The sequence below is a fragment of the Electrophorus electricus genome, chromosome 2 (assembly GCF_041902795.1).
Source record: "Electrophorus electricus isolate QZ-2024a chromosome 2, ASM4190279v1, whole genome shotgun sequence".
In the NCBI taxonomy this organism is placed as follows: Eukaryota; Metazoa; Chordata; class Actinopteri; order Gymnotiformes; family Gymnotidae; genus Electrophorus; species Electrophorus electricus.
In genome coordinates this window covers 4,411,912-4,431,721 of record NC_137498.1, presented here as the reverse complement: position 1 = coordinate 4,431,721, position 19,810 = coordinate 4,411,912, and the positions used below count along the sequence as shown (strand labels likewise).

At 39.3% G+C, this 19,810-nt stretch overlaps 1 protein-coding gene and 1 long non-coding RNA gene across 3 annotated transcripts; one reads left to right on the top strand and one right to left on the bottom strand.

Annotated features, from left to right (window-relative positions):
- Positions 1–4,560: 4,560 nt before the first annotated feature.
- LOC145659965 (uncharacterized) lies at positions 4,561–6,825 on the bottom strand. The gene is made up of 3 exons (XR_014126163.1): positions 6,763–6,825; positions 4,920–4,973; positions 4,561–4,615 (listed from the first exon to the last, which is right to left on the bottom strand). It is a non-coding gene; the product is annotated as an uncharacterized LOC145659965 (long non-coding RNA).
- A 6,116-nt stretch (positions 6,826–12,941) lies between these two features.
- Positions 12,942–18,285, top strand: LOC145659963 (alpha-1-antitrypsin homolog). Of its 2 annotated transcripts, none has more exons than XR_014126160.1 (5): positions 12,942–13,142; positions 13,331–13,478; positions 16,064–16,375; positions 16,694–17,133; positions 17,276–18,285. XR_014126160.1 is itself a non-coding variant. In XM_081723823.1 (5 exons), exons 1-3 carry the CDS (start codon positions 12,955–12,957, stop codon positions 16,076–16,078), a joined length of 351 nt encoding a protein of 116 aa, XP_081579949.1. In that variant the 5' UTR covers positions 12,942–12,954; the 3' UTR covers positions 16,079–16,375; positions 16,636–17,133; positions 17,276–18,285. The 2 variants fall into 2 exon arrangements, 1 of the variants encoding a protein (XP_081579949.1); XM_081723823.1 differs by having other exon boundaries at positions 16,636–17,133.
- Positions 18,286–19,810: the final 1,525 nt, after the last annotated feature.

Genomic DNA, 19,810 nt, shown 5'->3' with positions numbered 1-19,810 from the left:
AAAAATGTATTTTTTTAGTTGTCCAAAAACACATACAAATGTTGACTTTTTAAAAGAAATAAAACGGCTTTATTATCGTTCAATACAATAGAACTTTCTTCTGTCCTTTCTAGATGCCAAGGGACAACTTCATTACTAATATCATTACCAGAAGACACAAGAGTCATAGAGACCCTGCTACCATTGCTGGGTTTAAGCAGCATTACTCGGCCAATCTGGGAGAAAGTGTCTACATCATTTTTTACTATAATTTTAATAAATTTTATATAGACTGTATCCACAGTTTTATTTATTTAGCCTTGACACTTTCCTGACTTGTACAGATGGTAGTCCAAAATATGCTGTCCATTAGTGGAGTTTCCACTGCCCAGGTGGGGTCAATGGATGATTCATTTCCTTTACAATTCATCACTATTTCTCACCCAAGAAACAGGAGGACTGTAAGGAGGTTCGTACCATCCCGAGCAGAACTGCTGAATACTTTATGATCACAGAGTCAATGGGAGAGATTTGCTCTTTGGACCACAGCGCCCATGTAGAAGGTGCAGATGTACTTTCTTGCAAAAATCAAGCTTTCCATTAAGAACACACAGTAGGACATGATGTTTGTTCACTTTAAATATGTGCCTGTACTTTATTATGTAATTACATTTTTATTGATTTTTTTGGGGAAAAAAAACATCTGTAGATGTAAGAGAGGATCTGGGTGGAGTAGTGGAATCTATTACAGAGGCAGTCAAAGTGGAGAACGCCCCAGCTGGTGAGTAGCATCAAAGCACCACATCAATAATCAGAGTTTACATACATCCACTCCATGGACACCAGTTTAAAAATTCTACTTTTATTTCAAATATAAAGGCTCAGAATGCAAGAAGTTGAAGAGAGTACGCATTTTCTTCAGACGAGCGTGGCAGGCTATAAAAAGCACCTTGTCCTGTGCCAGGCGCTCCAACAAAATTAGCCCTACTCTTTAACTTTTCCCAGCTCTTTTTAGCAATTTATTTTGTATTTCTTTTTTCCCTTCATTTTCCCCAACCTGTCTTTTCATTTTCTGAAATAACATCTTTTGACTTTTTGATTTATTTTTTATTAATAAACTTTACTTCATGCAAAGATATAGAATGTTTGCATTCTGGACCTTGTAATCATATTTTTCATTCTAAGACCAGCCAGGTTATGATTCTAATTTGGCCAAATAAATCTTGAATGATTCAATTCACTTTAATAACAATTTTAGATTAGCACATATATGTACAGTTTCATGTCACTCACCTTTAGTGAGAGGATGTACAGTAAAGGGAAAACACAAACTGAGCATTCTTGTCTCAATGGAAACACCACTGACCTCCCAGCACACACTGACAACTCAACACCCAGATCTCCACTACCACTGTGGACACACACTGACTCCAGAACTCTCACAGCATTACTTCAGTACTCCAGACCCTAATGTCCACCCAGCAGAGAGGAACTGGGAACAAATTAACTTGACCACAGCTCTTATGTTTCTTTTCAAGTTCACATCACCAGCTTTACGGAGACATACAAAACCACACAAAGTGCCATCATGTCCTTTGACCTGTGAGGACTCTGGTTGTTTCTTCCTTTGTGATGTATCCCACAACCCCACACTGACCATGATGCTGCATCTGTGAAACCGTATAGGAGGCACACATGCTCATTATAAAGCAAAGGGGGTGGAGTCTGATGTAGAGGAGAGAAACAAACAGATATATTATCCCCTCACTCTTATTCTCAAACTCCTCTTTCTAAGTTTATAGTTTTAAAATGCAGTTTATAGAGTTAATCACCTCAAAGCTTGCGTACATAGAAATATTTGCATTACTTTTTCATGGCTTGATATATTTTATGTTTGCACTATCTTATGATGTCCTGTGTACTTAATATTTTATTCATTGTATCAAATTTGTTTTAGTGGTAAATATACTTTGAACTATTATGCACTGTCACTACAGAATGCTGTCTGCTTTATGTCTCCAGAGACTATAAGCATGCAAACACACATACCCACACCCACACCCACACACACACACACACACACACACACACACACACACACACACACACACACACACACACACACACACACACACACACACACATTCAAGAATTTCTAGATAGTGAGAGGACCTACTTTTTGCTTGCTTTTTCAGCTTCCACATCACAATAATTTGTTGTGGACCATTGCTTATGCAGAAAAGTTCTTTAAGATTTTTTTGAGTAATATGAAGTTCTGAATTTACTGAATGAGTCAAAAACAAACAACAAAAACCTGCATTACTCACAATAAGAACCTATTTGAACTTTGATAAACTCTATTAATCAGCCTTTGAACATAGACATGGTTTGGTAGTATATGAGCAGTCCCTTTTCTCAGTGAAGTACTGACATCTCTCCTCACAGTACACAATATTCCCCAAATTATCAGTAACCATACCAGTCCTACTCATACTAAACCTGTTTTGTACTAAATTAAATTCAAACTGGACCTGCCATTGAGAACACACTGTAGGCTACAGTGTGTTCTCAATGGCAGGTCCAGTTAGAATTTAAGTCCTAGTTTTAGTCTGTGTTTAAAACATCATCCTTTATCCCAATTTCACATTAGAATAGACCCAGCAGTCAGAGTTTTGCTGTTTTGATTATTACACTACACTTTACAGAATAAATGTAGTATTTTGTACTATTTCTAGCTAGAAACCACTGATAAGCCTGTCATGGCATAAGGCAAGAAATAGAATAGAAGGAAAGTGAGCTTGTGAGTGTGTGACCACAGCTCAGCTGCAGAGGTGCAGAAGCAGCACGGTTGTCACTTCTGGTCTAAAATGGGCTTTAGACTCTGATCTGGTATCCACTGCCCACTGGTTGGAACTGTGAGAAATGAAACCACATCAGACATCCTGAGCTCTCAGACCAGAACAGTCTCCTCCTTCTTATGGGGTGTTCATAAGCTGTTTTGAGAGCAAAATGTTTATTGACTTTAAAAACTGCACATATTCACATTAAGATGCCATACACATATCAAATACTTTTCTACCACAATTTAGTCCACAAACCATATTTTTCTCACACCACTAATAGATTAAGAACACTGCTGTAAAAGTGGAGCCTGTATGTTATATCTGATGTATTCACTGAGCTGAGATATTTCATGACACAAGTATTTACATGAAAGTAGGGTCATACACTGACCATGACTGCAGACATTAGCATTAGGGTATTTATTCAGCAGTAGACAAACAGGGAATATCTGCGAACAATTACTGGGAGGGGTAAGAGACAAAACTCACATGAGACACATGTCAAGGAGCAGAGCAGGGGAGGAGCTACAAACTAAAACATACAAAAGCACATGGAGACAAAGACATACTAAAGCAATAACATGTAATTGTCTTCTACTCTTTACAGTGTAGCCTATAGAAACGTATACCAGGAAATATAGGACAATTGTATTTTAACTATATTAAAAAGTACACAGACTTCATAAGATGGAATCATAAGATATGCAGAAATATTTAATAATTATTTGTTAAGCAAAACATTTTTCCAGTTCAACCTGAAAAAAAGTCAGCTTGCTTAAATAACATTTTTATTAACATTAACAAATAAATGTACAATTTCATGCAATTCAGCATTAAAAGAGAATTTCACACTCACTATCAGTGAAGAGAAGACACAAACTCAGCAGCATTGTCACTATGGAAACACCAGCACACACTGACAACTCTACACCCAGAACTCCACTACCACTGTGGACACACACTGACTCCAGAGATCAGTCCAGAAATCTCTCAGGAGTACTTCACTGAAGTCCAAAAGGACTTCACTACAGTAATGTGGGGTCTTGTGAGTCCTGAGAACAACTGAGGTCTGTTTTTTCATTGTGTAGTTTCACAGAGCCCACAGGGCCCCTGGTGCCTCTGTGAACCAGACATGCATGTTGTGGTTTCAGTGTGGGGGTGTCTGTGGGGGAAGAAAGACGAGGCTTGAGAAACCACCAGAAGGCTGAAAAAGCCTCCTTGTTGACAACTTACCGTTAAAGCAGCCATGTAACACAGCCAGTCTATTGGTGGACAAAAACTGCATACGCTACTTATAGTGTAGCCATGACACTTTATAAACATAAAATACATAAATACAGCAAACATCACACAGCATAAATACATAAAATCAGCAATAGAGTGTAAATATAAAGTGTAAATATAAAATGTAATAAAGTGTAAATATTTGTATTATTCTATTTATTATGTATTTGAAAGATATTTGACAAGCCAGTTAAACAGAGCCTGGGTGATCAGTTATAATTAGACTGTGCCTTTGATATGAGCCATTACACTTAATACTAAAAATTGCTGGTTAAAACCACAAGGACCAAAACCACGACTCGCTCAGATCACGTGTTTCTTTTTAAAAACAGCTCAGCTGGCACAGAGGTTCTAAATCCGGTCATTGTGGCCGTGAGGGAAGTACCACCTGGAGTGACGTATCCACCCCTGACATGCTCCATCATCAATGTCACCACAAGCTTCCTCCATCACCTGGAGAAGGTGTATGTGTAGGTGGGGTTGGTGATCATGGACCTTCCACCTCCATGCTGAAAAGAACTCAACAGGATTTAGGAATGGAGAGTAGTGGAAGGTGAAGCACAACACATCATGAGTGTTCAGTGTGTACCAGAGCAGCCTGGCAGAAACTTGTTATTGCAGACAACAACAAACCTGGACTGCTCTGGTCCAGTCCCCTAGTGATGGGGAATGAGTGTGTTGTGTAGTGTATGGAGGAAGGTGATGACGTGGGCAGTTGTAGGGACCAAGAGTGACATGATGATAAATGACATCATTCTGGCTAATGGCTGCACACATTGTGACATCACTCATGTGCTGCTCAGGGATACTGACCATAGTGTAGTGACTTAGATTAGACTGGACCCCTGCTCAGCTCTTCTGAAACACCTGTAGAGAGAAGGTAACACTCACCATCAGCAGCGTGGAGCACAAGGAGCAGATAAACACACACCTGCATTCTTACTGAGTTACACACACACTACACACAGCTACAGCAGGACTGCTGATACACACCGTACACACTCTTCAATACAGTCTACTGAATGACTTCACAGCTTCACTTATAGTGGAGAGAAAGTGTATTCAGAGGAAACTCTGACTTACTTCTGTCCGCAAGATACACACAGCGATAAATTTGGAAGTCTTCATTTGGTACATCCTCTTTCTTCCTCATCAGTCAAACTTGCATATGACCAAATGGATCTTTTATTATTATACAATAAAAACCCAGGTGGAATTACAGCAGCCAAAGTACTGAATATTTGAGATTTGTACGACATGTTGAACAAACTTATAAAGTAGCGTTGTAATATCAGGGCATGTTTTACCCATAATGCACTGCAAGACAGGTAATTCTCAGCTGATTTGAACTGCGCATGTTCAGTTGTTTAGTGAGGTTCAGTTTCACATTTGATGGAACATATTTGGGAAATGTTTGTTGGCCAAAAACTGGTCCACGCTGTGCAACACTGTCACTCCACCACTAGAGATGTGAACTCTACTCACACCACAAATGTACTGTTGCTTTCAGCTTCTGCATATCAAAAGTCTTATCTTACCTACAATGATGTGCTGGTTGAATTATTTAACTCGTGAATTTTTTAACTCGTGTCTTTATCACAATAATAATTTAAAAAAAATACATCAATCTTATAGAAGGAAAACGAGTTAATTTAAATTTTTTTTTAAAGAAATGACATCAGTCTTAATAAGAAATATATTGCTTTTTTTCCGCAGTGTTTCCATATAATTTAAGGTCCACCTAGTGGTAAAACGTTAGATTCTGGTTTTGACAGGATTTTATAACTAAAGTGCACCTGGAAAAGATAATTTCCAGAATGTTAAATTGAATAAGTTTTGCGTTGACATTTTAATTACACATTAAATACACACACACACACACACACACACACACACACACACACACACACACACAGGTCTACAGTGCATGTGTATATTTGCCCCACACACTCATCTGTTGTACGTGTGTGTATGTCGTGTGCTGTCCTCCTCTATCCTCTTTAGTGCTGATCTGTGACTGTCTTACTGTACGTGTGATGTCCCTGCAGCAGGAGTGAGACATCACTGACTACATGAAGAACTATCTGAGTGCTCCTCAACGAAGCCTGTCATACATACACACACTGTTTTTAGGACTGTGGCGTGAGTGAGTGAGTGAACACATGAGAACTGAAACCGAGACAAACACAGGAGCAAATAAGCACTATGAATTCATGCAAAATCTAAACAGTGAGTTTTAGATTTATGTGACACTTTTATCTAAAGCAACTTATACTTATGACTGAGTACAACTTGAGCAAATGAGGGCTAAGGGTCTTGCTGAAGTGCCCAACAATGGCAACTTGGCAGTAGTGGAGACTGAACGCAGGACCTTCTGACTGACACACACACACACACACACACACACACACACACAGAGTGAAGAGTCAGAGCTAGAGCGGTATGTAACACAAATATGAAAACAGTGTCAGCAGAACAGAATCTGAGGCCACATGTGTCAGGCCTCTGATACCAGGCCAGGGTTGAGAGGTCATCACTGACACCCACAATGGAATGAAATGAATAAATATATTTAATACGGCCATGTGTTACTTATAAAGTAGCTACTGAGTAGATATTTGATCATCTACAGAATTAGAGAGAAAGTCACACTCACCATCAGCAGCATGGAGCACAAGAGGCAGATAAACACACACCTGCATTCTTACTGAGTTCCAAACACACTAAACACAGCTACAGCAGGACTTCTGATATATACCGTACACACACTCTTCAATACAGTCTACTGAATGATCTGACAACTAGACTTACAGTGGAGAGGAAGTGTATTCAAATGAAGTTCTGACGAACTAACCTCAACACAACACACACACCAAATATAGAGATGCGGGAGATTTTGTAAGTTGTCGTGTGGTATGTCCTCTTTCTTCTTTATCATTCCGTGATCTAGCAGATATTCTCAAATTGTCAGTGAGGACGGTCTCATTCTTAGTTAAGTGGCTCCATCCTTTGTCAAAGAGACACGATGTAGAAGCTCAGGGGGTGAGATCCAACATAACCTCCCTCACTACTGTTTGGTCCGTTCATTTCACTATGGCGCCCAAAGTACTTCAAATGATTATTAATGAAAATAGCAGGTGGAATTACACCAGCCACAGAACTGGCTACCTGAGACATTAAAAAAAGTGTGAACAGTTGTTTAAAGGAGCATTTAATTTCAGAGCATTATTTTTTACCCACAATGCAGTGCATGAAACATAAGTCAGGGTGAATTTTAATTGCACATTTTCAGCTTGAGTAGTGTGTTTCCATTTCAAATTTGATGGGTAATTAGTTTGCAGGAGAGATGTGTTTGCTGGTCAAAAGATGGTCTTCACACTATAAGAATGTCACTCCACCACTAGAGATGTGAACTCTGCTCACACCACAAATGTACTGTTGCGTTCAACTTCTGCATATCAAAAGCCTTTTCTTGGTCCATGTAATAATGCTGAGGTTAAAGGTGTGAATTATGTAAATAAAAAAAATACATTCATCTTGTAGAAGGAAAATTTGACATTTTTCTTTCTATAAATCAGTCTTAATAAGAAATTTGTCATTTTTATAGTCCTAGTGTTGCCATATGATTTATGTAAAATTTGTAGCATGGGTCCACCTAGTGGTAAAATGTTAAATTGCAGTTTTTACTGGATTTTAACTTAATTGTTGGTTTGAATTTTTTCTACATGTAAACTCATATGAAGTCTGTTGATTCTCCTACATTCTGACTCTATTGTCTTAATTATGAGTAGGGGTGAATAAATGCAGTGACTAATCCCCCTACAAAGGCATAATGATCCATTACACTAATGAAAATTGCACTGTACTGTTACCAGTACATTTATTTATTTGGTTAAAGTAACATTTACTCTGTCACCACGTAATGATTACTTACTCTGATTATTTGATTATTTGTCTTAGTGCATAGATATCTGTGATATATATATATATATATATATATATATATATGTATATATATATATATATATATATATATATATATATATATATATATATATATATATATATATATATATATATATAATTAGATATAACTGTAAAATTCACCTGATAAAAATAACTACCAGAATTATCGAATTTATCAACTTTTACTATACGTTTTCAGATCATATCTAATGCTACAGCATGGATTATAAATAACACACATACTTTTATATACTCACAACCCACTTTACTAGAAACAGAAAGACGACCTGGGGCACAGGGTCTGTGAGTTTGTAGACAAAAACAAATGCATCTATTTAATGTTTTATATATGGATCCAAAGGGAATTGTAAAATAAAATTAATAGCATAACTCATAATTGGTAAACAGTACAACACCTGATCATGTCTTACATGTTACCTGACTCTTAAATATGTACAGGTATCAATTGGACTAGTGAAATTTTACTAGCACTTGAAACAAACTGATGTTATATAGACTGTCCTCTAAACATCTACAACAAAAGACTGGACTGTCCAATTAAAGTGAAAGCTAAAATGACCTAAAATGTCTATAGACTATTAACTAAATGTCTATAATCATGGAATAAATTTTCCAAATAAAGTGAAAGCTGCACTATGTAGAATATATGTTGTCCACTACACTATCTGACAGAAAACTTGGCCTCACCAGGAGAAACAGTGTCATCTTGAGGACTCACTGTGCCCTGGGCCTACATGGCACTGTATTTCTCTTTGTTTGCTTTGTCTGACTCTTCAGACAGAAACTGACGCTTCCTCCCTTTTTTGTACATTCTTCACCTGTGAAAGAACGCATGCATCTGTATTCATTGATGTGGTGCAACTCTGGAAATCAATCACAGCTCAGGCAGAAGGCAATATTTCAATGCGTTATTTAACTCCACCGTGTCCACCGTTGACACAGCACAAACCTGTTCTCACTTTCCTGAACCCTTTATCCATCTGTCTGAGTTTTATAATTGCTAAACTTTAGTGTGTCTCTTGCTCTGAGAGGACAGAACACAAGAGCTGAATAACAGGAACCATGTGCGTGATTACGGCTGTCAAATGTGATGGAAAGAGTGAGTTGGCTGTCATCCAGGAAAGGAGCACTTGAGGAACAGCAGGGGGGTCAGGGAAACCACAAGGGTTTAGAGGAACTAAAGAAAGTGTGTGTGACCGTGCGCTCACTCAGAGGGCTCACTCTCCTTACAGTTACTCTGTAAGAGAGACTGAGTCCCTTATGCACTAAGGTATTATTAAGTAAAGCAAAGCACTTCTGAGAGAGTTCTGAAGTCCTCGACAGCCTGCCTGCTGCCCATAGTGCTGAAATTACAGACACAAACAGGGCCATTTAGTAAATCTTAGTTCTTTTTTTGTTGTTGAGTTTGCTGTTCAGTTTCCAGTTTTGTATGAAGGATTTACTAAAGATTGTGTGCTAAACATATATTCAGTGCTAACATTCCTCTCAAGGTATCTTTCTCAACATCTCAAAAAGTTTAAGTCAATGTTACACAATTAACACAACTCAGAGTTCTTATTCTATATGTTACATTCTACATAAAATTCACCAGGTTGCCTTTACATTATGTGATGATGTCATTAGTCTGATGTTACATTATCAGTTATGATGTGTATGATGTCATATCCTGAGTTATCATTATTTTGATTCATATGGTTCCTCTTGCTAAAAAGGACACTCTGGGAGTAAAATTAGCTAATGTTACCTTAACCAAAAATCAAGAGAATGCCAGATTGATCCTTCCCCAAACAAGTATTGAAGCTAAAATTGTCCTGGGGAAATATTCCTGTGGATTGTGGCTGTGAATTAGAAAAAAAGACAAACAGTTCACAGTGTGATTAATCTTCTTAGTACCTTCAGGAAGGAAAATAAAATTATTCCTACTTATTGCTTAGTGTCATCAAGGAATGTTTTACAATGTAAGTAGATTTTCCAACAGTTAACTAAAAGGTTAAGTGTGTGACAGGAAGTTAATGTTTATAATTTCTCTTATATTATCTTAGGGGGAAATATAAACATGCTGTGACACTGTGTGTGTGCTTCAATAAAGTAGTATTAAGGCACACCTCAAATCCACCATGTGCAGCTCAGGTGGACCTCTACCATGCAGACCTCATCTTCACCAGGTACACCATAACTCCACCAGGCAGAATTTAACTCCACCAGGTACACATCAGCTCCATCAGGCACTCCTCAGCTCCACTGGGAGGTCTGTAATAGGTAAATTAGAGTCACATCTAACATTAGCATTCCTGCTCGAATTCTTATCATTTCATAAACATGTATCACTGAATCCTGTGGAACTGGAAAATGTACAAAACAGAAATGTCAAGAAGACAAATGTAATGACACAAGCTTCCAGTTTGTTTGCTCTTCATGTATGCTGGCTGATCATGAAGGACTTTCCACAGAAGTTGGTACCAACTCTCAGACCTCTTATTCTATCAGAGTTCACAAAACAGTTTATTCAGCTCATGTCCTGAACTTGTGCCAAACCAAATGTACTAAGTCATTAAAAAATCTCACAAGCTTAAGTCTGCTTGCCTTATCTTGTTAGAATAGCAAAAAAAAGTACAAATACTCTTCAGCTAACTTTGGGATCAAATGAACACTGGACACAACATTTGAACATTTGGCTCTTTGTATGTAGGTTAGCTAAGAACATGATCATAAGAAATCTCAGTAATACTGTCATGCCAGGCACTGCAGAGACAAGCTTCATACCCTTACCAATAGAATCATGTGCTAAATAAAACATATAAGGGGTTTAATTCCATGTGAGCTGGAACTGAACTTAAAATCAAAATTCACTGCGTGCACAATGCTGTTCTCCCTTTTAGAATAAAATTAACAATATACTTCAACAGCTCCAATTAGATTGCTAGATTGCTTTCTTTGAGGGGCAGTAAAACATAATGGGTTGGCATAGCATGCTCATGGACCGGAGCACCGCCCGTTTCCATGGCTACCTAACCACTTCCTTGTTTTCCCACCATCCCCTCCCTCTCTCTCTCTCTCTCTCTCTCTCTCTCTCTCTCTCTCTCTCTCTCTCTCTCTCTCTCTCTCTCTGTTTTATTCTGTTCCCTCGTCCATTGTACTTTCTCACTGTTCTCTCGTCTACGTTGCTTTCTCTTTTCGCGTCAGGTGTTCTCCCGTTGCTTCGTTTCTGTTTAGGTTTCCTTTACCATTTTCATATACGATAGTGTTGTGTGGTTTTCCTTTTAGTTCTGTTACCTGTGTTTGTCTCTTACCTTTAGTCTAGCTAAAGTAGCCGGTTCTGTGTGCTCCCCTTCCTTGTTTCTTCTTCCCTCGCTTGTCTTAGTTTTATGTTTCATTGTTTTCCCGTTTGTCTTTCCTTAAATATTTATTTCCCTAATTTACGTAGTGTTCATCCTCACCCTGATTAGCCTGTTCTTCTTTTGTTTGTTCCTTGGTTTTGTCCTGTATTGTGTTCTCCTGGTGTTTATTAAACTTGTTCCTTTTCACTGTTCTGTCTATAGTTTGTTTTCTCCTGTTTTTGATTCCGCTCACTCGCATGTCAGAGACGATGGTACTACGCACGTGTGTTCGCCCTCCACCTTCCACGAGTTACACACGTTTAGTAATATTTTAAAATCCAGAACTGTATTAAGGGCTTGATTAGAGGAGGGATGTGAGGAGATGCAGTAAAAAAAAATACATGTGGACAACCAACCCTTTGTAAAACATATCTCCCTTTCCACGCCATTTGGATTAATATTAATGTGATGTCATTTAAGATGTCTGACTATTGTCACTCTAACCTTATGTGTGATTGACACGCTAAGTTACGTTGGGCATAGCAGGAATTCCTTGTGTCAAACGAGGTGGATCCGTAGAGTCTCGATCTTTCTCTTTACATTGGTGACTCAGTGGAGGGTTTGGTGCGTCATGCATCTGCCTTGCATGATTCTAGAAATGCAACAAGATCTATGCACTTTATTCAAGAAGGAAAAACTATAACCAGCATTAACCAGTGAAAGATGTTTGGAGTTAATAAAACAGAAAATCTTGTCTTAATTATCTTAATATATAATTATATGTGTTTTTTCTTTGTAAAGGCAAATAAATGTTACACCATCAGGTCATGCTACAGTACTGCTGTGCATTTAAACCACATAAAGGCTCAGAGAGAGTTTGCAGCTGATCCCGATGACAAATGATGACAGCAGAGCTAATGATACAGGCTTAAATTGAAATATGAGGTAAATAACTAAAATATAAATGCATACACCTGAGACTGAAATGTGCTTTGTGGCCAAATGTGTGCTTTCAAAAAGCTTTCAAAACTTGCTGCGATGGCGAGGAATCGTTCAAGCCATGTGAAGGTTCTCAGAGAGGTCAGTGGCACTGACATACAAAGAGCTCGGAAAGTAGATCTCTGTTGGAGATAGGAGGAGCTGCAGCTGTACAAAAAGGCTTCAATCCTGAAGGCAAGTTTCTGAAAGACGTCCAGCATTTCTACAAAGGTGAAGCCATCAGTGTGGACTTTTCCATACCTGAAGTCGCTGTGCAAGAAATCAACAAGTTAATTGCCAAAAAGACCAAGGACATGATCACTGATATGGTCAAGAGTCTGGATGCTGCCACTGTGATGATGCTCATCAACTATATGTATTTCAAAAGTAAGAGTAGACAAGTAGAACCCACTAGAGATTAAAATAATTTTTCATGTATTTCACCTGAACTGCAGTAACCAGTCTTGGATTTCATTCTCTCAGGTAAATGGGAAGAGGCTTTTAAAGTGGAGGACACCAGCAAAGGTGACTTTAATGTGGATGAGAACACCACAGTGTCTGTGGATATGATGAACAGAAATGGTGAATATGACTTCTACTATGACCAGGGCAACTTTACGTCTGTTATCATGCTGTCATATAATGGAAATGTCTCCATGATGATCGTCCTGCCTGACCAGGGAAAAATGGAGGAGGTGGAGAAACACATCAGCAAGGATCACCTCAAGTACTGGAAGGACAAAGCCCACAAAACGTAATGTATCATGAAATTCATTATTTTCTTTTTATATAATTTCACTTATGAATGTGAAATATTACCCACAATAGAACCTTTAATCCATGACAAGGTTACCAACTTCAAAAATATTTTAAATAAATGATTTTGCTTATGCTATTCCATGTAAGAGTGCATTTGCCTATCTGATCATCTCTGTTTTCCAGCACTTTGGACTTGTTTATGCCCAAGTTCTCTGTCTCTGCCTCCTCCGGCCTTGGGGACACTCTGAAGGAAATGGGAATAGTTGATGCATTCTCAGACAGCACAGACTTCTCTGGAATCAGTAAGGGGGCCAAAGTGGCTGTTTCTAAGGTATGTGGAGAAACTTTAAGAGATACGCTGTGATTTCTAGAGTCTCACATTACGAGTGTGGAAAATAATGTTTAAAGCCATCTCATTAGATGTCTGAGGGATCTTTGGGGCAAAAACCTAATGGTTTTCTGATGTCTTTTTGTTTTGGTAAGAACACTAAAGCAATCATTCTGTTATGGGATCAATCTGTTTTGGGAAACTTGGTGGGATCTCGGCAGAGACTGCCCATCTTAAATATCTTGTTCATGGGAAAGATAACTGACCCCACTGCATAGTGTCAGACGTCTCCCCCATTGTCTAGTCAGCAGTACGATGGGAGTGCTACTGAATTATCTCTCATATCAATTAGCAACAGATATATAGTCACATCTCTGTATTATCTCAGAGCAATCAAAGGCTAAAGGTCGTGCTAGTTTAGTCAGTAACAGGCATACAGAAGGGACTTTGTTTAGCTATAAACAAACTAAAAATAAAATGCTGCTTTCAGACTTAGTCCAGTCCCCTTACACCAGATATGAGAAAAAGAAAACAGACTGTTGGATTATTTCTGACATCACAGTGATCACAGATGTACACAAACTCAGGCATCTGAATGGTAATAAAGGCTTTGAGTGAGACTTGAATGGGTTTTCATTTGATTTGACAAATCAGTCATAGCAGTTTCGAACACACAAATCAGGGAAAGTTATAATATTAGGGATGTTGGTGATATTTGTCAGTGTTTTATACACATATTACTTAAGTGGAACAATGTAATTCTTAAACAGATGTGGCAATGTGACAATACACATATTACTTAAGTGGAACAATGTAATTCTTAAACAGATGTGGCAATGTGACAAACGTACATTAAGCTCTCTGACTGACCTGTGACTAATTTATACATAAGTTCTTTCCCAGTGTGGAGTTCTTTCCCAGTGTGCTGTCTTGTATGTTGATTCACTATGATGATCTGATCACAGCAGTTAGTGAAACATCCTGGCCCCTCTGAGTCTGTCAGGGTTCAAAATCATACTTATCGCCTCACTAACACTAACACTGCTTCTAAACCAGTACCTGGAGGTTCCATATTTGTAAAAATATGTATACGGTTGTGGTTTGACCATTTGAGCGGTAACTGAGTCAGAAATCAGACTTCAAAATGCTGTTCTCCAGTTAAAGAATGTACAGTATATGGTAGCTAGGTCTGACAATGAGGATTTTAGAGGGGATCTAAATTTTTTTAAGCTGTTTCTTTCTAGAGACAGAATTTTAGGTGATTTTTCAAGTATATTTGATCTTGTATGATTTATTGTCTGCACTGGACCTGAAAACACACTTGACCTGTAACAGATTTCTAAACCTTATTACATATCTCTAGGATTAGGTAAAAGATAGGCATATTTAAAACCATGCATATTAAAAGTAGTATGTTTTTAAACCATTATATGATTAGATTAAATCTTCCCCCTCGCTTCTGCATCCATTCTGTCAATGATTCACAAGGGATTCTGAGAAATTTCTCCTAACGCTCAATTTGGAGTGAGACTCTGAAAACCCTCTGTTTAGAGGGACCTGAAGCCCTAACAGTGCACCCTAGCCCTTTATCAGATACACTACCCCTGCTCACGAGCACTGCATATGGAGGGGCAGGGCTAAGTGGTAGGGTCAAGGGGTGAAATGTGATTGGGACATAGTGAAGGTGTATGAGGCACAGGAACATGAGAAATAATGATGTTGCTGGGGGCCACAATGACTGGATTTAAACCTCTGTGCTAGCTGACCTGTTCTTAAAAAGAAACACCTGGTCTGTGTGAGCTGTTAGTCATGGTTTCAGTCCTTGTGGTTTTAACCAGCTGTTTTAAGTATTATGTGTATATGTTATGGCTACACTATAAGTAGCATATGCAGATCGTGTCCATCAGTAGATTGGCTGTGTTACATGGCTGCTTTAACATAGTTAGTTATGGCTTGTAGTCAACAAGGAGGTCTTCTCAGCCTTCAGGTGAAAGCCTCCTCTTTCTTCCCCCATAGACACCCCCACACTGAAACCACAACATGTAAGTCTGGTTAACAGAGGCACCAGGGGCCCTGTGGGCTCTGTGAAACTACACAATGAAAAAACAGACCTCAGGTGTTCTCAGGACTCACAAGACACTCAATTACTGTGGGGGACGTAGTGAAGTCTTTGTGGACTTCAGTGAAGTGCTGCTAAGAGAGTTCTGGACTGAATTCTGGAGTCAGTGTGTGTCCACAGTGGTAGTAGAGTTCTGGGTGTAGAGTTGTCAGTGTACTGGGAGGTCAGTGATGTTTCCATAGTGACAATGCTGCTGAGTTTGTGTCTTCTCTTCACTTCATCCCACTGAAGGTGAGTGTGAAATTCTTTCTTAATGCTCAGTGACATGAAACTGTACATTTATATGAAACTTTACATTTATGTGTGAGTCACTGAGTCTTCTCTTTTATCTTGTCAGAATTTGATTCATTGTTTGCTTCACAAATAATCATTGGTCACTCCTGCATTTTGTGACTTCGTTTTAAATACACAATAAAGCTTCAAAAGGATTATCCTGATTATCTTAATTTACTGTTATGTGTTTCTGCAGGCTGCACTCTGGTAAAGAGTAGAAGAACATTAAATATCCAAGCACATGTAGGAGACTCAGCACTGCTGCCCTGTTCCTGCACTGACCGACACAGCAGACTTGAGAGTTTCACCTGCTATCAATTTGAAAAGTCCAGATACACAGGGATCTCCAGTGAGAGTGAACAGTACAGAAACAGAGTTCAGCTGGGTACTGCTCACTCTCCAGGAAATCTCTCTCTACTCATGTCACACCTGACTGAAGAGGATGAGGGACACTACAGGTGTTATATTAATCGGACTGAATACACAGACATGCAACTCACTGTTAGAGGTAAAACAATTTAGATCTGTATTTTTACTGACTTAACAAAACTCATTTTACCCTAACCTGTATGTTGCTTTTTTTAAATATACATGACAAATGTCTTTGCCATCTCCTTGTAGGTCAACACTATTAACATTCTAAAGATCACCATAGAGTTGTACTTCTTAATCACATGATTGTTATGATTACATGACAGTTTATTTGAGCTATGTGTCTATAATGATCTACTTTGGTTCCTGTGTGATCCACTGACTGCACGTCCACAGCTGGACAGATGAATCTACAGGGTCATGTGAGAGAGTCTGTTCTATTGCCCTGCTCCAGGACTGGACTACACACCAAACCACACACTCTTAAATGGACCTTCAGAGACAAAGAAATCTACCCCACTGACCAGACTCAGCATTACACAGGCAGAGTTCAGTGGCTCAGTTATTCTCAGGAAATATCTCTCTACGCAAATCACAGCTGACTGAGGAGGATCAAGAAGTGTATGTATGTGTTATCAGCAGTAAGCCCTTCAGGAGCGTACTACTTGACATCACAGGTATAAGACTTTGGCAGTTTTTACTTAGTTTGCATGCTGTTTTAAGATATACAGAAATTTCTCTCTCTCTCTCTCTCTCTCTCTCTCTCTCTCTCTCTCTCTACTTTTCCTACAAACTCTACTCCAGTGACCAAAGTCCAGACTAGATCAGTACCTTTAACCACAGCATCATATCAAAGATCTATAGGGACACACAGCACAGAGACCCCAAATAAAGGTAAGAGGTCATAGTTCTGATGTGTTTAGTTAAGATGTAAAGACATTACAGGTAATTTAACTATCTTCAGTTTTAATTTAGTTCACAAGCAGTTTTGAGCTGTCCTGAGATTGTAATCAGATCTCTCTCTCTTCACCTACAGGTATAACAACTGTCACGAACTGCTCCTCTTTCCACTTGTCTTCTGTGTTTCACAATAAACATCTATTACCTTTGAGGGAGTCTGAACGTCCTGCTCCTTGCCCTGTGGCACTCGGGCCGTTACAGAACGACTGACTGCCACAGGATGCCTACTCTCTCGACGGCAAACTGACTTCCTAGAGGGAAGTGCTTAGGCACGTACCAAGCTGCTGTCGGGATCCCTGGATCTTGGGGAGAGTACTGCAACCGGCGTTTGCGGCCACTCTGAAGAAGGAGTGGAACGCCCCTTGGAATTTCTTGGGGGGGCCTGGGCTACCGAGCCAGGATCAAGGAGAGCAGAGGGGCTCCACAGGGACCGCGGTGACGGCGGTATGGTGGAGTCGGCTAGGTCCCTGGCAAGTGAAGAAAAAGCCCAAGTTCTTCCTCTTCCCGTGGACATGCCAGGAATACTGGATGGGTCTGCCCAAATCCCAGGGGATGGACTGCCTCTGGGGCGCTCCTAGGGTGGCTGGCAAAAGAAGGACCATTAAAGGGAGTAGCACATTTGGAGCCTGGACGGACGTGCACCTCTGCGTGTCCAGTGGGGCCAAGGACACGCCACCAGAGCCTGCACTGCCAGCGCGTGCTGCATTACAGCGCCTTATGTGTGTGTCTATAGGTGCATCTGTTTGTGAATATCTGTGCCTTTTGTGTGTTTATAGGTGCATCCTCATTATATGGAGCTTAGTGGACTGCCCTGAGAGAGGCATGGACTCTGCCTTTCTCCCTCCTTCTGAGAGCTCTCCCTTGTTGGCAGTTCCTAGCCTGCCTTGTGTTGGGTGGCCACCAGGCTTTGCCGTTTCACGTAGTTCGGCCCCTCTCGTGCAGTAGGAATTTACTGTAATTGTTTTGTTTGTAGCCACACCCCTGGTGTCAGCACACACCTGCAGATGGTTTAGTGTATATTATCTGTGTGTATTTAAAGCGATGTTGGTGTGCGCTGTGTTGTCGTTAAACCTAAACATACGTGTATCGTTGCTTGTTAGTGTTAATGTTTGTGTTTCATGATGTTTTATGTACTACATTTACACCGTTTGTGTGACTGCCCTTGTGTTCTGTGTTTCACAATAAACGTCTATTACTGTCGAGGGAGTCTGAACGACCTGCTCCTTGCTCTGCGCCACTCAGACCGTTACAACAACCTTTGTTTTAAAAGCTTTGTTTTAAACAATATGTCAATATTATATTTCCTTTTTCTTACTCATCATATCTTGTATGTAGGATGTTCTAACTGAACTGAGGGACATTTCCTGAAGGAATACTTCACACAGTGAGAATGCTGTGCAGGTTTGTTGCAAAATCCTGTAGGAAATGTATTTTGAGTTTATGTGTACAGTATCCAATCTGTAAAGACTTAGTGAGCATTACAGCATGAACCAAACTAAACCAAACCAAAGACTGTCCTGTAGTAAGAAATGCAGAATTCTCATCACAGGTCTGAAATCTTCTCTCTTTCCAGAGGTTCCAATTAAAACTACAAAATCTACTCCAGTGATCACTGGCCAGACGAGACCAGCGACTACATCCACTCAAAAGCCTACCGGCAGACACAGTGAGCACAGCACAGGGGCCCCTGCTGAAGGTAAGAATACTGTTATGTTTTCTTATTAACAAAATAAACCACATGGGCTAAAACACCAAACAAAGACACACACACACACACACACACACACACACACACAGTGCATGGTACCATCAGACACAGGATGCAGTCCTCTCTCTCTCTCTCTCACTCTTTCTCTTCTCTCGCTCATGCAAACACACAAAGACACAACTGAGTTGTACATCTATCTTGTATTACTATCCTCTCCATTGATGTGTGTATTATTATTGTAATTAAATAATGTCTTTACCTACACAGATTCAAAACAGACATAAATATATAAACATGTAAAAAAAACAATTATTGGTTTGTTTACACACAGAAGTGTCCACTCATTCATTCCTGACTTACATCACCATTCCTGTTCTGCTGCTACTGTAAGAACCAGAGGAATCATTTACTATTTTTAACATTACTGACATTTTGTCGAATTGGTTAAAGAGAAAAGGGTTGTATGGCATCTATCCCACCTCAGTGTAAATCTCATTTTTTACATATTTTACAAATTTTACAAATTGTTCTCTTGTATTGTCTTTATTGCTTTGATAAGCTTAATTGCAATTTTTCAGGTAACTAAATAAGTAATTATAAATAAAGACTCATGAAAATGCATTGAGTACTCTTGTGTTTTATTACCAATACTTTTTAAGAACATAGTGATTTTACATCATCAACCTTTAAAAAGAAGTTTAATAATACATTAAGGACAGACGGTAGCTTGTAAGGCCGATAGAAGAGAGAGGTGCCATTTGTGGTCTGGGTGTTTGTCGTGGCTTTAGTTGTCATGGTTTCACACAGTGAGCAACAAAGGTCTAAGGCCTGCTGTTGGAAACATGCACTAAAGTTAGGTGAAGGCTACATGGTGTTTTCAATGGCAAATCCACACTCACTCTA

Coding starts and splice junctions, on each gene's coding strand:
- LOC145659963 (XM_081723823.1), top strand. CDS start 12,955: ATGATGAACAGAAATGGTGAATATGACTTCTACTATGACCAGGGCAAC. Junction 13,143..13,330: donor AAGGACAAAGCCCACAAAAC/GTAATGTATCAT, acceptor TCTGTTTTCCAG/CACTTTGGACTTGTTTATGC.